Source organism: Battus philenor, unplaced genomic scaffold (genome assembly GCF_028537555.1).
Source record: "Battus philenor isolate CCGP_79_NKW_IND1 unplaced genomic scaffold, ilBatPhil1.0.hap1 SCAF_26, whole genome shotgun sequence".
Lineage (NCBI taxonomy): Eukaryota > Metazoa > Arthropoda > Insecta > Lepidoptera > Papilionidae > Battus > Battus philenor.
The window spans coordinates 3,283,622-3,301,386 of record NW_027181689.1 but is presented as its reverse complement, the minus strand read 5'-3'; the positions used below and the strand labels follow the sequence as shown (position 1 = coordinate 3,301,386).

Below are 17,765 nucleotides of genomic sequence, written 5' to 3'. Positions count from 1 at the left end.
GATATTCAACAATTTATGTTTATCTATAATCCTAGAATGTCTTAATATACTTCTTAATAATATTAATAATCGTTTCTATAACATTAGAATTACAATAAAACTTAGTTCTTAACAAAACAAGACGTTAACTACCCGGTACATATCCCTCTTCTATTTCCATACTATGGATGTCTAGAAGAAATTGCCTAGTGTGATAAAACCGCCCATTCTACATTTTCTTTTCTATTATGCAACTATGTATATATTTTCCAGCATGTACAATTAAAGAGTATTAAGTGAAATGAAAATCCTTTATCGGATTAATTATAGGTGCAAAACCTTCAAATGATTGAATGTACAACTCATTTGCGGTCGCTAAATGTATGTTACACCCTCTTTAAAAATAAATGGTTCCAGAAATAATGGATAAAGAAAATATAGTAAGAAAGATCGTTTTCAAAATTCGTATTATTACGTTGATTTAGCCCATAGACGCCTACTGCAAGGCATAGGTCTCCCGTAAAGATAATCAAGTGGCGGATACTGTAACAATGCTTCAATTTTGATACATAAAGGAATAAAAATAAACAATGATGTGTATGTTATTCAATAATGGTTGGTCTTTTCTTAGGTTCATATTAATTTATTTTTAAGATCCGGTAAAGTTTAGTCCCATTCTTTACAACACATCACAACCTACTTTTACATATGTGTAGCTTGCAAAAATAAAGTCTTCAGAATAACTTGTACAATTACTAGTATTTAAATGTACTAAACTATTTTTATTATGCTTTTTCACGTAAATGTTGAATAGATATAAAAATAGTTTTCATACTAAACGATGTATCAATAAATAAACGGGTTAAAAATACTATATTATCGCTAACAAATACCAGATAAGTTATCAGATTACTGGAAACATTTTTAAAAAGGTATTACGTCATAGCGAACGCAGTTTTAATACACGGCACGATGACAGCTCGCTTCCCGCCATTTTCATCCGCCATCTTTTATTATAACAAATCATTACATCAAACAGCCGTCGCGATAAATGTTTGAATAAACTCGTTCTTTTTCCAAGGCCAATGCAAGGCTCCCTGTGATAAGAAAAGCATGTAAATAAGATTTATTTGATGAAACAACAAGCTGTTACAGAATACGTTGGAAACAATCTTAAATAATGCAATGATTTGTTATTGTAACGCATGTACGTTTTATTTGGCCGTTAAAATATTTGAACCTTTGCCTTTAAACAAACATTCTTTCTTATTCTATTTTCAAAATAATTTAGTTAACATACAAAAAGGTAAGAAATATATAAACTAGATGTTCTCGCGCGTCGCGTGGGCTACACTGCAATTTATAGGTGTTATCTCGTAAAATCCATTGTTGGTGGCTTTTAACTTGCCAAAAAAAATTTTGGCAAAGTTTTGCGTCTACTAGAGTTATAGTTATAAAATATGTTTTTATGACCGCATCAACAATACACTTCGCTAATCTATTTTTATAAAATCAATGTTTGCTGTCATCCAGCCTTGTAGTTCCAGTGTTATGGTTTGTCTTTTTAATTTAGGTCATATTTAGAACCCTTGTGGTATTATATATTTTATATTAAAGAAATGACGATTTTAGTTTTTTATTCGTCATCATTTTAGCCGCAGGACATCCACGGCTGGATGGTCGCTTGTATATTTTGGGGGTAGGTAAATAATATAAATTATTTAATAAAACACAAAATTGTGGTAAGGAAATTAGTTATTAAAGTCGTAATTTCGAAATGCTTAAGCTATATTCATAGTGCAGTACCGAAATTTATTTATTTTATTAATTTAGTTTATACGTCATCATTATCAAAATGTCAATTATAGGATTTCCACTTCCTGATATATGCATAGAACATTTGGATTGTTTCAATGTAATATATACAATAAAACTTCGTAATAAAAACGCTTGTGAGAAAGGGAAATTCACGTACATTACGATCGCAGTATCACTCGTTGTTTACGTTTTTAAACACCAAGGTTGGTTTTAAATAAAGAAAAGACGCGATACTGTATCGGATGAGTAATGTTAGCCTTGCATCGACAAGTGCTTTGTTTAAAAATGTTATTAATAAGTACCACCACGTGGTCGAAATAGTCGGGACTTTTCCTTGATGTTGACGACATTTTTGACATTCGGCAATCTCTTATTAACATTTCTTTCTAGCACACTATACTATATTCGTTGAAATCATCAAAAATAAACGAACAAGAAGATTTATGGCACTCAATACACAATTTTTTTTTAAATATATAAATAAGTCATCGACGTCGTCGTTACAGCCCATAGATGCCCACCCCAAGGTATAGGCCCCCAAAGATATCTATGGGAGGATATACCATACCACAATTGGCACGCGGGTTAGCAAAAGCAGTGTTGTATTATGGTACACATAGGCCGTTGGTGTCAATCCTCTGGAAACTTGTTTATGAGCGGTGGCAACCCTATAAAATTAATGCACACAGTGTGAATTATATAAGATTGTATCCTGTGAAATCGAACTTGGCGACCTACGTTCGCAAGTATTAGTCCTTTACTGGACTATAACATACTAAAGTAACTATATTTGACTATGTTGCACAATTAAAATAATTTGTATCAAATTAAAATAGTAAAATAAACTCGAATAATAATTTATACATATATTAAGAAAAATGTATAATTGGATTTTGCAGATTAATTTTTGTTATGAGTATAGGTTCTGAACCAAAAAAGTTTTATCTAACTTAGACTACTTTAGAGAATTTCGGAGACTGACCGTCCTGTCTTTAACGTCGATTGTTGATTTTAAAACTAAAATTTAATTCATTATGAAATATATATCAAAGACACGAGCATGCAACACATGTTGATCAATTACCGTTCGCCCTATCTAGTGTGTCATCCTAAACTGCACGAAGAACATGTTTGTCACTGGAGAAGCTTTCTCCCACAACGGTTATCGGTTCTACCGAGTCCGGACCATTGCCACTTCAATTAACAGCGCCTTTTACTATAGCGGTAACCAGTTCTATAAGTGTTCAGTGGATATGTAGATTAGTTTTTTTTTTAAATATCTATTATAAACAATTACTTTTTAATAACGTTAACTATTTTTTTTATGTCACGACGTGAAAGGTTTGTTTACATATTTGTTTTTAAAAAGTCGTATTTTATTGTTTCCTCGATGAAAACAATTGCGAATAAAATGTTATCTATTCTTTATCTCAATAAATGGTTAAAATTAATCGCTTCATTTTCCACTTTTCAATGATAGTTATTAGTAGTGTATTATAAGGAGATTTTGTGAACTATTTTATGAAAATTAGTATTAAATTGAGCTAGTCTATAATGACTTCATTCAAAATAAACACAAAAGTTCCAAGCGCGTTCTGATATGAGAAGTGCACACAATGAAATTGATTGAGTTTTTTTTGGAGTTATTCTCAAATTTAAACTATGTTACATTGTCTCTTAAAATATTTTTATATAATTAAGATATTCAGTTATATTAAAAAGACAATCCAGAAGCGCTTACAAATATTCTAAATACGACACTTTAAAACTATTAATAATGATTTATGAATAGTACATGTTAAACATAAAGTATAATTACGAAAAAGTATATATATATATGTATGAGCCATCGGTATACGAAATTAAAAAAATTGTAATATTTTAATCTTATTGTCAAAATTACTCGATAAAAATGTTTTACTTTACACGTCCACGTATAATGACGGGAATTCGGACCCTTTTTTTTAATGATACAGTTCGTCACAAAATAACCATGTAAACGGGAAGTGATAAGTTGCTAATTGTCACTTTGACACCTGTTACAGCTGGAGCTTATTTAATAAAACACTTTGAACACTTGACGGACTGCATTTGCATTTGCGTGAGAAACTTTGCAATGGCAATGACTTTTCGCACAGACAGTATCTGATAAGGTATAATTATATAATTGAATTAATAATTGATTTATTAAAATATTATCGATTATTACGGTATATAAATGAAGTAATATATAACTTAGAAAAGACTTATTAGGTGTAGACATCGCTGGTCGATTTGGTTATTTAGTTACAATATTTACTAGAAGCGACAGCGGTTGTTTCTAAGACAGAATAAAAAATATCAAGGAACCATAAACAATTAAAAATTTCCGTATCATTTTGATTATTCCCACCTAAGGTCACTGCTAGATGTAAATCTCCTCCATAAATTAATAAAAGGACTGGTTGGAAGCGCGCTGCATCTAGTATCTTCTGACTGCCGTGACAAGGTGGTCTGTTCTGGTGGATGTACTAAGCTACTGACTACCTGTTCCGCGCGATGTATGGCCAACTTAATCCACTGGGCTGTGCCGATTACTTTAGATTAAATTATTTAAAAAAATAAATTGGATGATTCGATATTTAAATATAATATGTCTCTTTCGTATAATATTAGAGAGAAAATACGCAAACGAGAAAAATAGACCCTGTGAATGAAGAGCAACATTCAACAACAGGAGCATTCCAAGACTTTCACATGAGGATTGTTGTCTTAGTGTCAGAGTCTTGGCAACTGGTAGTAAAACAACAGCCTACCTAATGAAATGAAACCTATAAAAAAGATATGATTAAGGAGACGCTTCACTTCATAATTACAACTACGCCCAGAGTAGAGAGGCAGGTTTAAGAGAACAGCAATAGAAGTAATTGGTAAACGAAGAGCGAGAATAGATTAACAGATTATAAGCGACAATCAGCTATTTTCAACAACTAATTAACAGATTTTTCTTTTTCTGAATTGTTTTCTGCAATAAGAGACAATAAGAAATAAACACAGAGCTTAATAAATTTGAGTAAAGTAAAACTAAAATCAATTTTATAATTAACTGCTATAGTCTTATTTTTATGCAGAAAATCATTCAAAATCGATGTGTTTAATTTTTTAATAATGTCTATATCGTCTTTGTTTTTCGCAGCACAATATCGCGAACTTGACTCGATTCTTTTTTTGGGCCAAGTTTATTTATAATCTGTGGCAGCGTCTCGATTTTTTACCGCTCTTTTTATGGATGTTTAATCTCGCGCCAAAAAAACTGGGACGTGAACTTGCTCTCTTTAAATTTCGTTTATTTTTTTTTATTTTTGTTAAAAACCTATGTGTTGAGAGAAAAAGTATTTATTAGAACTTTTAAAACTATTTTGAATACATCTATTGTTTGTCGGTGTGACGTTGAACCTTGTAAATAAACAAATAAAAAGTAGTAGCATCGTATGTCAATATTTCATTAGAAGCGTTCTTTATTTAAATAAATAAATTTAATATTGTTATTATATTAAAAGCATAATGAATATTTTATTATAAATATTCTGTAGGTAATATGTTTCATATAATTTATAAATAGAATGTTTTATATGGAAAAATAATAAAGCTTGGATGACGGGGCTTAAAGCTATTTATGCGTTAAACTCCGCCCTTCGGCCGCCATTTTAAAACTATAACGAAGACTAAGCTAGAAAAGTCCATTGAAGTCTAACCTCAAACATTATTGTGTTAGTTATTCCTGCATGCCCATGTTACGGGTTATTGAGCATTTACTCGTGGGGCAATCACGTGTATTTTTAATAAAGCTATATTGCTATATTATGCTATACAAATTGATATAATATTGAATTTATCATCTGTGGCCTGTTTGACAAGACATTCAAACATTTTATTTATATTTATGGTTACTAAAATGTCTATTCGTTTATACCAGATATTAAATTTATAAGAAAGTCAATAGGTAAAAATGTTTTAGGGATAGGTTATAAAATATACATTAAACAATATCAATATAATTTTAGTTATACATATAATAAAAATCTGTTCGATATATACAGTATGATTGTTTATAGGCGTAAAAGTTTGAAAGTGATGAATGTATAGCTCATTTTCTAATAAATAATGCTTGGTACTCCCTATCTAAACATTGCTTGTTTTACAAATAATAAATAACTCAATAATAAACTATATTATAATTTTTTTTTCCGAAATTCTGATTAAAACGTATTAAGATTGACTATTATTGGATACCTATTCTTGCTTGACATATTGACAGAACTTATTGATCTCTCCCATTCCAGTGGAAAAAATAAATTAATGTAACATATTTCAGAGTAACCGCTTTATAAATGTTGATTGGAAACATTTTAGATTTATCCTTTTAAAGCTTTCGCACATATAATCAATCACCCTGTATGTACATACCTGTAGTGCTAAAACTTTATAAAACAGTCTTCCGGTGTATCGTCCTACCATTGATTTATATCTTTAATTGCAATAAAATCTAAGTGTTATGTTATGTATATTTGGCTATTTATGTATCTGGATATTTGATATATTTTTACATTCCAAATTTAAATTAATAATGCGTTCATTTAATGACAAATTAAATATTACCTAGTACTATTGCGGCGTTGGTAGGCCGCCACCTAGGTCGAACGACGAACATAGGTGAGGTCGACGATGATGACGACGTTGATAATAATCACTATCAGTATAATAATATAATACTTTATTTACTATTCTTTACATTTAAATGTCGCTTACTTTATCACGTTAAATCTTTTATAAAAGGGTTGGAGTAATATTTCTTAATAGAGCGATAATGGCCTCTCCCGGAACAATTTAAGGAAAAATTATGGACTATGCATTTTTCATTCACTTTTTTATTTCTCTAAAGCGTTTCATTTTTTATATTGCTAATTACAGCCAGAGGGGTTGCGCGGACGTGTTCCGTTCAGCGGCGATGCCAACTCGACTTTTTTCCTTCTTTTTTTTGTTCTATTTTTGAACTGTGCAAACTTATCACGTATTATTTTAATAACGAATAATATTAATTAAAAATTTTGTAATATGTGCAAACATTCGTTTTATATTGACAGAACTTTTTTATTGATTTCGATTTATTTACAAACTTAATGTCTTTTTGTTGCTTCACAGCCTTGTTAATAATAATGGCAATTAATGTAATAGGTAATATTGAAAATGGATAGTGGGATAGGATCCCCGTCTTATGTCAAGAATTGGACGGGTAACCCTAGAAAGGTTGAAAAGATGATGATGGTGTTTGCATGGCATAGGTTCCTGGATTTTGAATATCATCGGTTGGTAGTTCTACATACAGCGTCTTCCGTCAACTAACCTTGACCCTGGACTATGTCGGTTATTTTCGTTTGTATAAATTCAGTTCAAAATCATTTCAGCTATAGAACCTTTTTTTGCTGGACATTAGCCTCTTTAATTTATTTTTAATAAGACCAGCTTTAACCAGCCTGTATCCAGGACTTACGAAAACGTATAGAAAATAATTAAACGTTTATGTCATATTATTATTAATTAATCCTTTTAAATTTAAGTATAGACGTCTAATTTGAAATGAAATGTGTCCAGCCCGACATATGTCCATATTTGATCGACGAGCAATACTCGTGATCGTAAGCCTTCCGGGACTAAAACCTTAGACCCCGCCGTCATGCCGTATCAAAAGCATAAATTCTTTGCAATTTCTTCGTTGCGTGTTCGAAACGACTAGTTCCACTTTCTAACACGCGTGAAAGGTTTACACTTGAGGGCAATATAACCGGACCAATACATATAATTATTTACTTAATTTTTTTATAACATTATTTAAAATTTTAATTTACATAATACTATTCAGAAATAGAGATGTTAACAAATTTTTAGTATTTATTTAGTAGTATACTAACTATCTATCAAATGATATTCTAAATTCTAATATAATTCAATAAAATGAGTTTGATATTTTAGTATGTTGCCGACAACGACTAGTTATAAAAAAAGTTTTATTTACCATCGCCTACGCCCGCCAGACGCCCACGACCTCCCCCAAAGATAGCAACGATGATCTTTCTTACGCTACCATCATTCAGTGACTTTCCGCGATATTTCCCAGCGATATTCCGTTACATGATATATACTGCTATAATCAATTTAAATTCGATCTAAAAATCACGTAAAGTATGTCTTTAAGAATTATTGGTATCCTTTATTTTGAGAACTTCTACTATTACATAGTTTTATATACCAATCTTTGGCTGTGATTGATGTTGAGATATTCTCTATCCAAAGGTACTTAAAGATAAATATTCCATTTGTATATATCTTTATAAAGTCTCCCACCCGCTTCGAGTGGTCAAAACTATGTGGAGAAATATTAAATGTTATTGTCTAGGTGCCTAATTATCAGCCCTCTCAATCCTTATTGTGGATGAAATTTTATAAAACTCGTTATTAGATTAAGATCAGCTCTTAACTTGATAAAAGAAACGTTTCTTCCAAATTTGAAATTTTTAAACTTTATGGATTCAGACATATCGTGATGAGTATATGTGGATGTCTCCTGTACACCAATAGATTATTTTTCTTGTATTAACTTTACAACACTGCTAGTTATAACTATTGTTAGCAAAAAATGTTTTTGTACTGGAAAAATTTATTAAACAGTTTTACTTAAGTGAGTTTTAAAACGTAACGTTTGTGGTTATTTTAGTGAAATTGTGGTTGTTGTAGAGACTTCGCATCTAGGATCATAATCCATAACGAATATAAATATGTTTAATAACAGGAAGCGATAGCAGCTTAGCAGGAAAATGTTAAAATTATTAACAATTAACAGGTTAAATTCGTCGGTAGCATCTAGCATATAGCATGTAATAATCCACCGCTGTTTAAATCTCGGTTGTTTTTTCCTGTTGTCTCACTGAAAAATAAACTTAATTATTTCTAAACGCTACTGATAATAATGTTATTTTTCAATAATTAATTCTGTTAATATTTATCCTTCCCATTTTATTATGTTTCGGGACGTATCTGTCGGCGCGCGTGTGCGGTTTGTGAGATTTCAAATGAAATGCTGTTTAACATGTGGACTTATAACATGGCTCCTAATTCGAGATATTTTTCAGAGGTAACACTGTTTTTTTAAATTAAGAATAGTATACATACTATACGTGTTTAGTCACAGTTATTAGAACACCATAGATAACTATTTTTTTTAACTGATTGGATGAATCATTATCACTTATCAGCTGTAGGTGTCCACTTTAGGCCACACTTTTCAATAAACCAGTCTTTAAGCGGCCTGCATCCAACATCTCCGTCTATCGTCTTACAACTGGTCCTTATTAAAATCTATTGGGGCAGGCATATGCCCAGCTGTGGACCCTCTTCGGCTGAAATGATAATCATGATGATCTGATGTGACTTTTTCAGTCACCATCAGTTTTTTGTGGTTCAATATTCATTACTATATTTTATTATCTGGATGTAATCATTTTCTGTGACTAATTTTATTTTACTATGAGAAGAATGCTAAAAGAGGCCAATTTAATAGAAACTAGAATCCAATTCTCCTCTATAATGGCATCCTCTAAGATAAGGATACAAAAGTTCCAAACGCCATCTGTTCTGAGAATATTCCGCAGTAAAATCAGACGAGTTTTTTTGTGGTAACTTTTATAGTTACAAATAACGTTGTCTTTATGATCCTTCGCAACTATATTGCTTTATTGATAAACATTTTTTTATTTTACATAATTTCTTATTACATAAACAATAATCTTTTATATTAATAACCTGTTCGTGTCAAGCATGAATAACCTAACGAATCTAAAATGTATACTTTTTACGGCAGCCGTTCAATGCGTAACATTTTAGTCTTAAAGATATTTATTTTAAAGGTCAGATGTAAACTGTAAAACTTACATATCGTTTTAATAATTAATATTTCTTATAAATACAGCAAACAAAATGCTTGTAATAACTTAAAATATTGCTTGTACGAGACAACTTATTAAACTATTCGTGTCTGGCAGATTTAAGAATGTAAATTACATAAATGTTTGATTTGTAGCTTCCAAAATAATGTAAATATTTTCACGATATGTATTTAAAAATGGTTTTTAATTATTTATTGTTATTGTAGCGTGCAGTTTTTTTTGCCATCGATGTACAGTTGCGTGCCCAAAGCAGTTTCTTTGCAATCGCACAGACCGAAGGGTTTTCAATAAATACACGGGTGTATATAAACTACGCGGATTCCAGATCGCGCTAAGATTAAATTATACGCAAATGACAAGCCGTATACGACTACTATATATATCAGAATTTATACAATCTATTTATAGTTAATAAACGCATAGAACTGGACATATCGGGTTTACAAATAATCAAGTTTAACCAATACATTATAATGAACGAATGAGACAATTTTTTCCTAGTATTAAAACGTCATATTAAAAAAAAAGTTATATATTTATTTGTAATTGTTTAATCACAGCAGATATTACATAGTCATACTAGTAGGTGAATACAGGAAATAGCAATTAATAAAATAGGTAATATTGGAAATGTATGGGAGAGATGAGGCTCCCCGGCTTATGTCCAGTATTGGACGTTCTAGGGTTGAAAAGATGATGATGGTGTTTGCATGGCATAGGCCTATACTATAGTCATACTAGTAGGTGAATACAGGAAATACAAACATTTAAAATATTCCAGATATTTCTATATCATTAATATTATCATGGCAAACGGATAAAAACTAAACAAAAAAATTGACTGATAGAATAATTGTTCCCGATGACGAGAGATTGTTTTTTTTTTTATTTGGTACAAAGATCTCATATATTACTAAGCATTATATATATTCTATTAAAAGTTAAAATAGTACATCATCATCATTGCAGCGTAGAACAGCTGTAGAACTAAACAAAGTCTGCACTTAAAAATTTCCAATACAATCGGTTACTTTATCGCCTCTGTTTTTGGGTACTTCTCGTTTCCCCTACATATGAGATAGATACTTTATTTGCTTAAATATTTTTATTTTACTTTCTTCTTTCATACTTCTTAATCCCTTTTATTGTTCTTCTGTGTTCCTTTCAAACATCGCTTTTCATCTCTCATCTACCACAGTTTGTATATTATCATAGTACATTATCACTGGATTTATTATCTAGTTTAATTTATTTCTTTTCTAACTTTACAATCACTCTTTATATATTTAATTATTATTTCTTTTCCGATTGATACTTCTTATTTTATAAACTTGCTTGTTTTCTTACCAGACCTATGCAATAGGATCGACAGCAAGCTATGTCTTTCGACAAGCTTGACAAGGGCATCTATCGACATCATGAGTAGACCTCGTACATTGAGCTAACCGCCCTGTATTTTTCCAGAACCTTAAGGCTATAGCGGCTATCTGTTCGTCTATGAACCTTCTCATTCATAATTCAATCTCGTATTGAAATCCTGAGCTTAATCTCTATAGTTCGTTGAGCTAATTTGAGCTTGCCAATGAGGTCAGAAATAAGAGACTAAGTTTTTGTGCCATCTGTTCGAATGTCCTTTTTCCTGATTTGGTTTTATGGAGGAATCTTTGGCAAAGGGTCTGTAAATTAAGAGATTGTGAGCTTCGTAAGGCATCGTTAGTGGAAGATCACATAGTACCGATTTCAAGAAAATGTTACCAATATAAATGTACAGCACTAACAAGAACCGAAAACTATCAAAAACTCAAACATCGCATGCAGGCATTCGCGCCGGCCGTATATCGAAAATGTAACGTTAATGCGATAAATAATATTAAGTCCCTATAATTCCACCTTATCTGACTTACGGTTTGAAAGCAATTTCTTTACCATGGCGAAATTATAGGACGCCCGGCGCGAAACTTAACACCATCTAGCACATATAATGTGGATTACACACGTACCGACCGCCGCGAGGGCTGGCGATATCGCGCGTGGGCCTGTGTGAAACGGCTTTATGTACTGTCACTTCTAACGTGTTTTTCTGTTAGATTAACAACGAAGTTTATTTGCGGGATTGTGTTATCTACGCTACTTTGATCTTTTCGCAAATATTTTACCTTCAAGGTACTTGTAATGGATCTTACATCACTTATGTAATGACAGTTAAGTTTAAAGTACAGATCCTTATTACAGAAGCATCTTATTAGCTAGACTTCATCATGTCGGTCTATAAACGCCCACTGCAAGGCAAAGGCTTATCCCAAATATCGCCACTATGACCGGTTTTACTTTGCCCACATGCAGCTACTGACCACAACCTTAACTATATTGTCGATACACCTAATGGAGAGCCTACTCACCCTAGCCAGTATTAGATGATAAAAAATAATAATTGTGTTGTATCCGCCATTATATGGCACTTTGAAAATAAAATCCAAATATTCGACCTAGTTTAATTTTTTAAAGCATTGTCTTTTTCTATCTCGATTAACGATAAAAATAACCCGTAAAATCGAACTTAGCTGATCGCTCATAAGTCTTACCCTACTGTCCGATGTGTCATATCAAATGCTGGATACAATGTTATATTTTATATAGTTATTTATCATAAAATTGTCTCCGTCTGAATTCGTTGTGAGCTGTTTTCGGGTTAGTGGCACTTGTAAACCTTTATGTCGAAAAATACTGTTGTGTGGCAAATTAATCTTACTCCAATTCCAATCAAATTGGGCTTTTGTTGTATCGAGACGAAAGGAAATTAACAATATGAATTATCCAAAGTAGATAGTAACATAAGTAAAGGAATCAAGCTCAGCATTCAATGGATTGCGTGCGGGTGCTGGATCCATCTCGTTGTAGGGACATAGGCTGGGTACGGAACAACGACCCACGTTGCAAGTATAAAGAGGTCTTCTAGCAATGCATTGGCGTTCACTAAATAGGCTACCTAAATTCGAAATCTTACTTCTGATTATATTTGTAATTCCGTTCTATAAATGAGCAGATATTCTTGATGCGCCTTCTTAATAGGATAGAAATTTAGCTGTTACATCCCTCGCACCTACCTCCAACATATACATGTTCATTAGGATTTTATTTAATCTTACATTTTAAGTTGAAGAAAGTATTCCAATGCTGGTAGCACTTAACTTAGATTATCCCAATAAGTGAGTTTGTTGGTATAATTATATTAATTAACATCTGACAATTGTTGTTTACCTTTTACGTTTAATATCAATTAAGATTTATCAGCATCGAACCCTCAGGCTTGTGATTGTAGGTCGCGGGTTCAATTCCCAATGTACAGTCTTATATAATTCACACTTTGTGCAATAAATAGGATTGCCAAAAAACAAGCCACCAGAGGATGAGCATCAGTATCTTTTGCGTACAATAATACCTACTACTATAATAATACCACACTGGTTGCTAACCCGTCTACCAAGCGTGGTAATTATGGTTTATTTCCTCATAGATATTTTTGGGAGAGGTCCTTGCTTTTCAGTGGGCGTCTATAGCCTGAAGTGACGACGACGAAAGCTTAATTACGTAAATAGTACTATAACTTTTTAAAGTTTTAAACTCGATAAATTAAAAAAAAATATTTCATCTTAATCTTAAGAATTATGTGTAGTTTTTGGCTAAATTTTTCATCGTAGTTTGTATATATCATAACAACTGTTTGTAGCTCGATTAGTTGTACTGTCGAATTATCTAGAAAACTATTTAACGGAACATTACTATTACTTCGAAAAGCATTACCACTGCGAGAAGTGGATGACATTTGTACTAAAATTTAGGCATATCTTGACCAGTTGAGGTAAGCCCTTAAGATTGTTCATCTATGCTTCTTCATCATCATTAGAATGTCCGTTGCTGAACATGAGCCTAACTGATATATTTACAATAGTACCCGATGAAATCGGCCTACCATCCTGCGACTTCCTATGAACTTAACAAAGTCGTACTTAGTATAATCTGGTTAATCAAGGGGCTTGGTCTTGAGGCTATAAACAATACGAGGTCTTGATCATTTATTCCATCTTGGTAAAACCACTGGCATCAAAATATTGGATTGTTCCAGATCTTCATGCACAAGAACGCAATGCAAATGCACGCCCGCGAGCTCCAAAGGGGTCTTGGCGGAGAAGTGAAGCCGCATCAGTGCCAGCAGTGCCTCAAGTCGTTCAGCTCGAACCACCAGCTCGTCCAGCACATACGGGTCCATACCGGCGAGAAACCATACAAGTGCTCATACTGTGACCGACGATTCAAGCAGCTCAGCCATGTACAGCAGCATACAAGACTCCACACAGGTTTGTCTATTTTTTATTCATCATCTGTTCAACCTGTTTTTTGGTAGACACACCTGAAAGTCCCCTATCATCACACTACAGGAATCTTTATTTTTTTATTAATGATTATCGCTTATTACTTACGACTTTATTTTATTGCCCCATATTTGTTAACTGAAGTTGGTTTAACAATCACCTTATATGGTAATATTAATACTTAATGTAAGCTATTCAACCAGTGAAATATTTCCTCGAATAAGCTCTTCCTACCTTACAAGTCAATATATACATAAAAACTTATTTTTAAATATGTCAGTATTTAAGTACTGTTGGGTTCAGAATGTTTAATGAGAAGAACCTGGGAAAAAACTCGATTACTTTCTTAGTATTATACAGTATATCCTAATTTTTTTTTAATCTAAATGAATAAAAAATCAATATCGAAAAAATAAAAAATAATATCGGCTTTAATTAATACAAAACTGTAATAAATAATTTAAAGTTTATTGTGTATTTTAATGTTTTAGAATTATAATGAAATAAATTTAAAAAGTTCATCAAACAAATATCTTTAAAATTGTACTACAGTTCAAATAATCAAGTGATAATACAGCTTGGCTATGTATTGCTCTAACAATTGTATTAAGGAGATTAAGTAAAAGTGATCAGAAAAAATTACAATCGAGTTTGCTGTGGTATTTAAAGTTCAAGATATTATTGTGGGGGAGCTGAATCAGATACTTTTTTCTGTCAAATAGGGATCTTCTAGCATTGTTTTCATATACAATAATGATTATTATAATTGATTCAAAGTTTAATTTGAAATGAATAAGTGAATTAAAACTCGATAAATATACATTTATTACGAATAAAATGTCTAAAAATTGAATAGCAGTACAACAAAATGGATGTTATAACGCGCATTAAATTATTAATATTTTTTCCTTCAATTTTACTTTAGCTAAAATGAATAATTTTCCTGTTTTATTTCACATGAAATAAAATCTATTTTAAATGTTTAAATCATGACCTATAAGGTAAATTTAATATTTCGTTATTACTCGCAAGAGCAAACATTTGTTTTCACAGTTTGTACAAAAAAAAAGTTAAAAGCGCGCGCACGCGGTGTTCCAACAGAATTCCAAATTCAAAACCAGCGAAGCGGTATAAAACGGATTCGCGGCGTGGAATAGTTGCAATTCGAAATTAGCAACGTAACGTGCTAGAGCAACTTTTATAATTAAAAACTACGTAACACCATTGGTCCGAGTTTCCACGGGAAAAAATCGTCGGTCCGTGCACGTGAAAAGTGGGAAAAAAAATTCGTCCAATGGTCGGTGGGACGGCAGGCGGCGACCAATCGCTAAGCGCCTCCCAACACGAACGTAAATATACGTGGTTTAGAAAAAAAATTCACGTGTTTTTTCCACGTTGTATCTAGCCAATGGGCGGCGACGTCGGCTTATTCTTATGCGCATCGTAATACCAACGTATTCTCGTAATTTTTTACTTATGGCAACACAACACTTTTATGTACTTCCTGCTCGTTAAACGAGGTTCCAAGCTGTTTAATCTGGTTGATGTTTTATTCAAGCAAACGTTTAGATTTATAACATTGTTTTATTTCTCTGTGATTCACACCTACCCACTCACACAGCTAGACTTGTGGAAGGTGGTACACAAACATTCGTATTTGCATATTTATTACCTTAAATGTATTATTTTTCTTAGTATTCATTTATTTATATTCATAAATATTGATTTTAAAATTTGAAAAAGATAATTAAACAAAATGACATAGGTTAACAGACGAATGAATGCAGCTACTAAAATATTTATAATCTGTGCGAGTAATTACGGCCTGTCAATGTAATGAATTTTTTAATTGCATTATTACTGGCTGCCACTATCTACACATAACGTCTTCGGTTGCGTGTCAAGTTTCCACTTTTTGTTCAACAGATTGACATTTCGAATTATTTATAAACATTCTGTTACTGTCTTGGGAATCAAATTTTAGATTCTTTTTTGTTTGTTAACCGCTATATAGGTTCAAAATATAACCTTAAATCTGTGGTAGATAAATTAAAAGAGTTTATTTTCATTTACTCGTTTTGAGTCTAAACAAATAATGACGATTTAGACGATTTTTTTGTATAGATTTTTATATTACCTACAACGAAAATTCAAAAAAAAACAAGAGTCAAAGCTAATATTTTGGTTACTAGAAAAAAACGAAAACCATGGTTTATATTTTTAATCCGATCGTTTATAAAGTGATGGTATAGAGAATGAATTTAACAGTACATACACGATGAAGTAAGCCCACCATTAAAGGCGGATACAATAATTACTGGCAACACAGACTTTCATTGAACGCCCCTCTATGAAAAACCACACATCGTATAATTTATGTTAAAACGGTATACTTAGTTGAAGTCACTTTTAAAGTGATATTTTAACATATTATTACTAAAATTTCAACTAGTTTTGGACGCTTATTCTTAAATTCAAATGATAAATGTTAAAAATTATTAAACGAGAAATAAAAAAAACAACTTAATTAGCGAAAAATCTAATGAAATGTAAAGAAAGTCTTTGCTAAAATAAATAAGAATTAATTAAGGCATTCAATTAAAGAAATATAAGTTGTCACTTTTAAATTAATTAACAAAAAGAGAAAGCTCTTAGAAGAAAAATAACTTTCCTTATTTGAATATAGAAACAACTTATTCCATTTCGATTCACGCAACTTCGCGTAAATAGGACTGGACGAACGGAAAAACTTGAATCGATGAGAGTTTTTGTTTTCCCGCCAATTATTTCGACGAGTTTGCATGACAATGGGACAAAAAACCTTAGATTACAAAGGCCTTTTCCCGGCCCATTCTCGATTTGTTTACCGGTGGAATAGGAAATGCGATAAAAGCAAGCAATCGTCTTGTTTTCTACACGGTCTGTGTTTCCCGTGAAATGTTACTTTCATTGTTTTAGTTATTTTATTTACAGCGGTTGGGAAAATGCTAATTTTTAGCGTGACAAAGCCGCCATCTTTTTATTCATATTACACATATACAGGATGATTTGTTATAAAAGCTTTAAAGGTAGAATGTATAGCACATGTTCTGTCAATTAATGTGTGGTACACCCTATCCAAAAATCAACGGTTTCAGAATTAATAAATACAAATTATTAACTTTTTTATTATCTGTGCCTGCATTATTTGTACTGCAAGAGTTCATTAACCTGATGCTTGCCAGTATAAAAAAAATTTTAATTGTAAAGTATAATTCATACAATTTTTTCTTCATAACAGCTTTGATGTTTAGCTCATCTGTCAGCAAATGTGTTAGACATTACACTTTTTTCCAATCATTGTGTATACAGTATTATCATGATCATAGTTTATTTATCTTGTTATTTTAGTAACAAAATTTAATGTTGTAAAATAAACATATTTAATAAATGTTGAAGTGTTTTCTTACTGGTAAATATTATTATCTGGTGCGAGGTTTATTTGTGGTTCATCACTAATGATTTATTCGCTCTAATTTTCCTTAGTAGCGGTAAATTTATTTTTTAAATTGATATGAGCTATTAATTACTGCTGAAATGTACCTTTATATTTAATACTCAAGGTCGCCCAAATACTTCT

General features: G+C 31.7%; 1 protein-coding gene across 1 annotated transcript in view; it reads left to right on the top strand.

Moving 5' to 3' along the window:
• The window catches only part of dati (datilografo), a 100,248-nt gene that overhangs the window by 47,472 nt on the left and 35,011 nt on the right, over nucleotides 1–17,765 (top strand). The window contains exon 6 of the mRNA XM_068768509.1: nucleotides 13,900–14,131. Within this exon, the coding sequence (XP_068624610.1) occupies nucleotides 13,900–14,131 (232 nt within the window). The remainder of the gene's footprint in view (nucleotides 1–13,899; nucleotides 14,132–17,765) is intronic.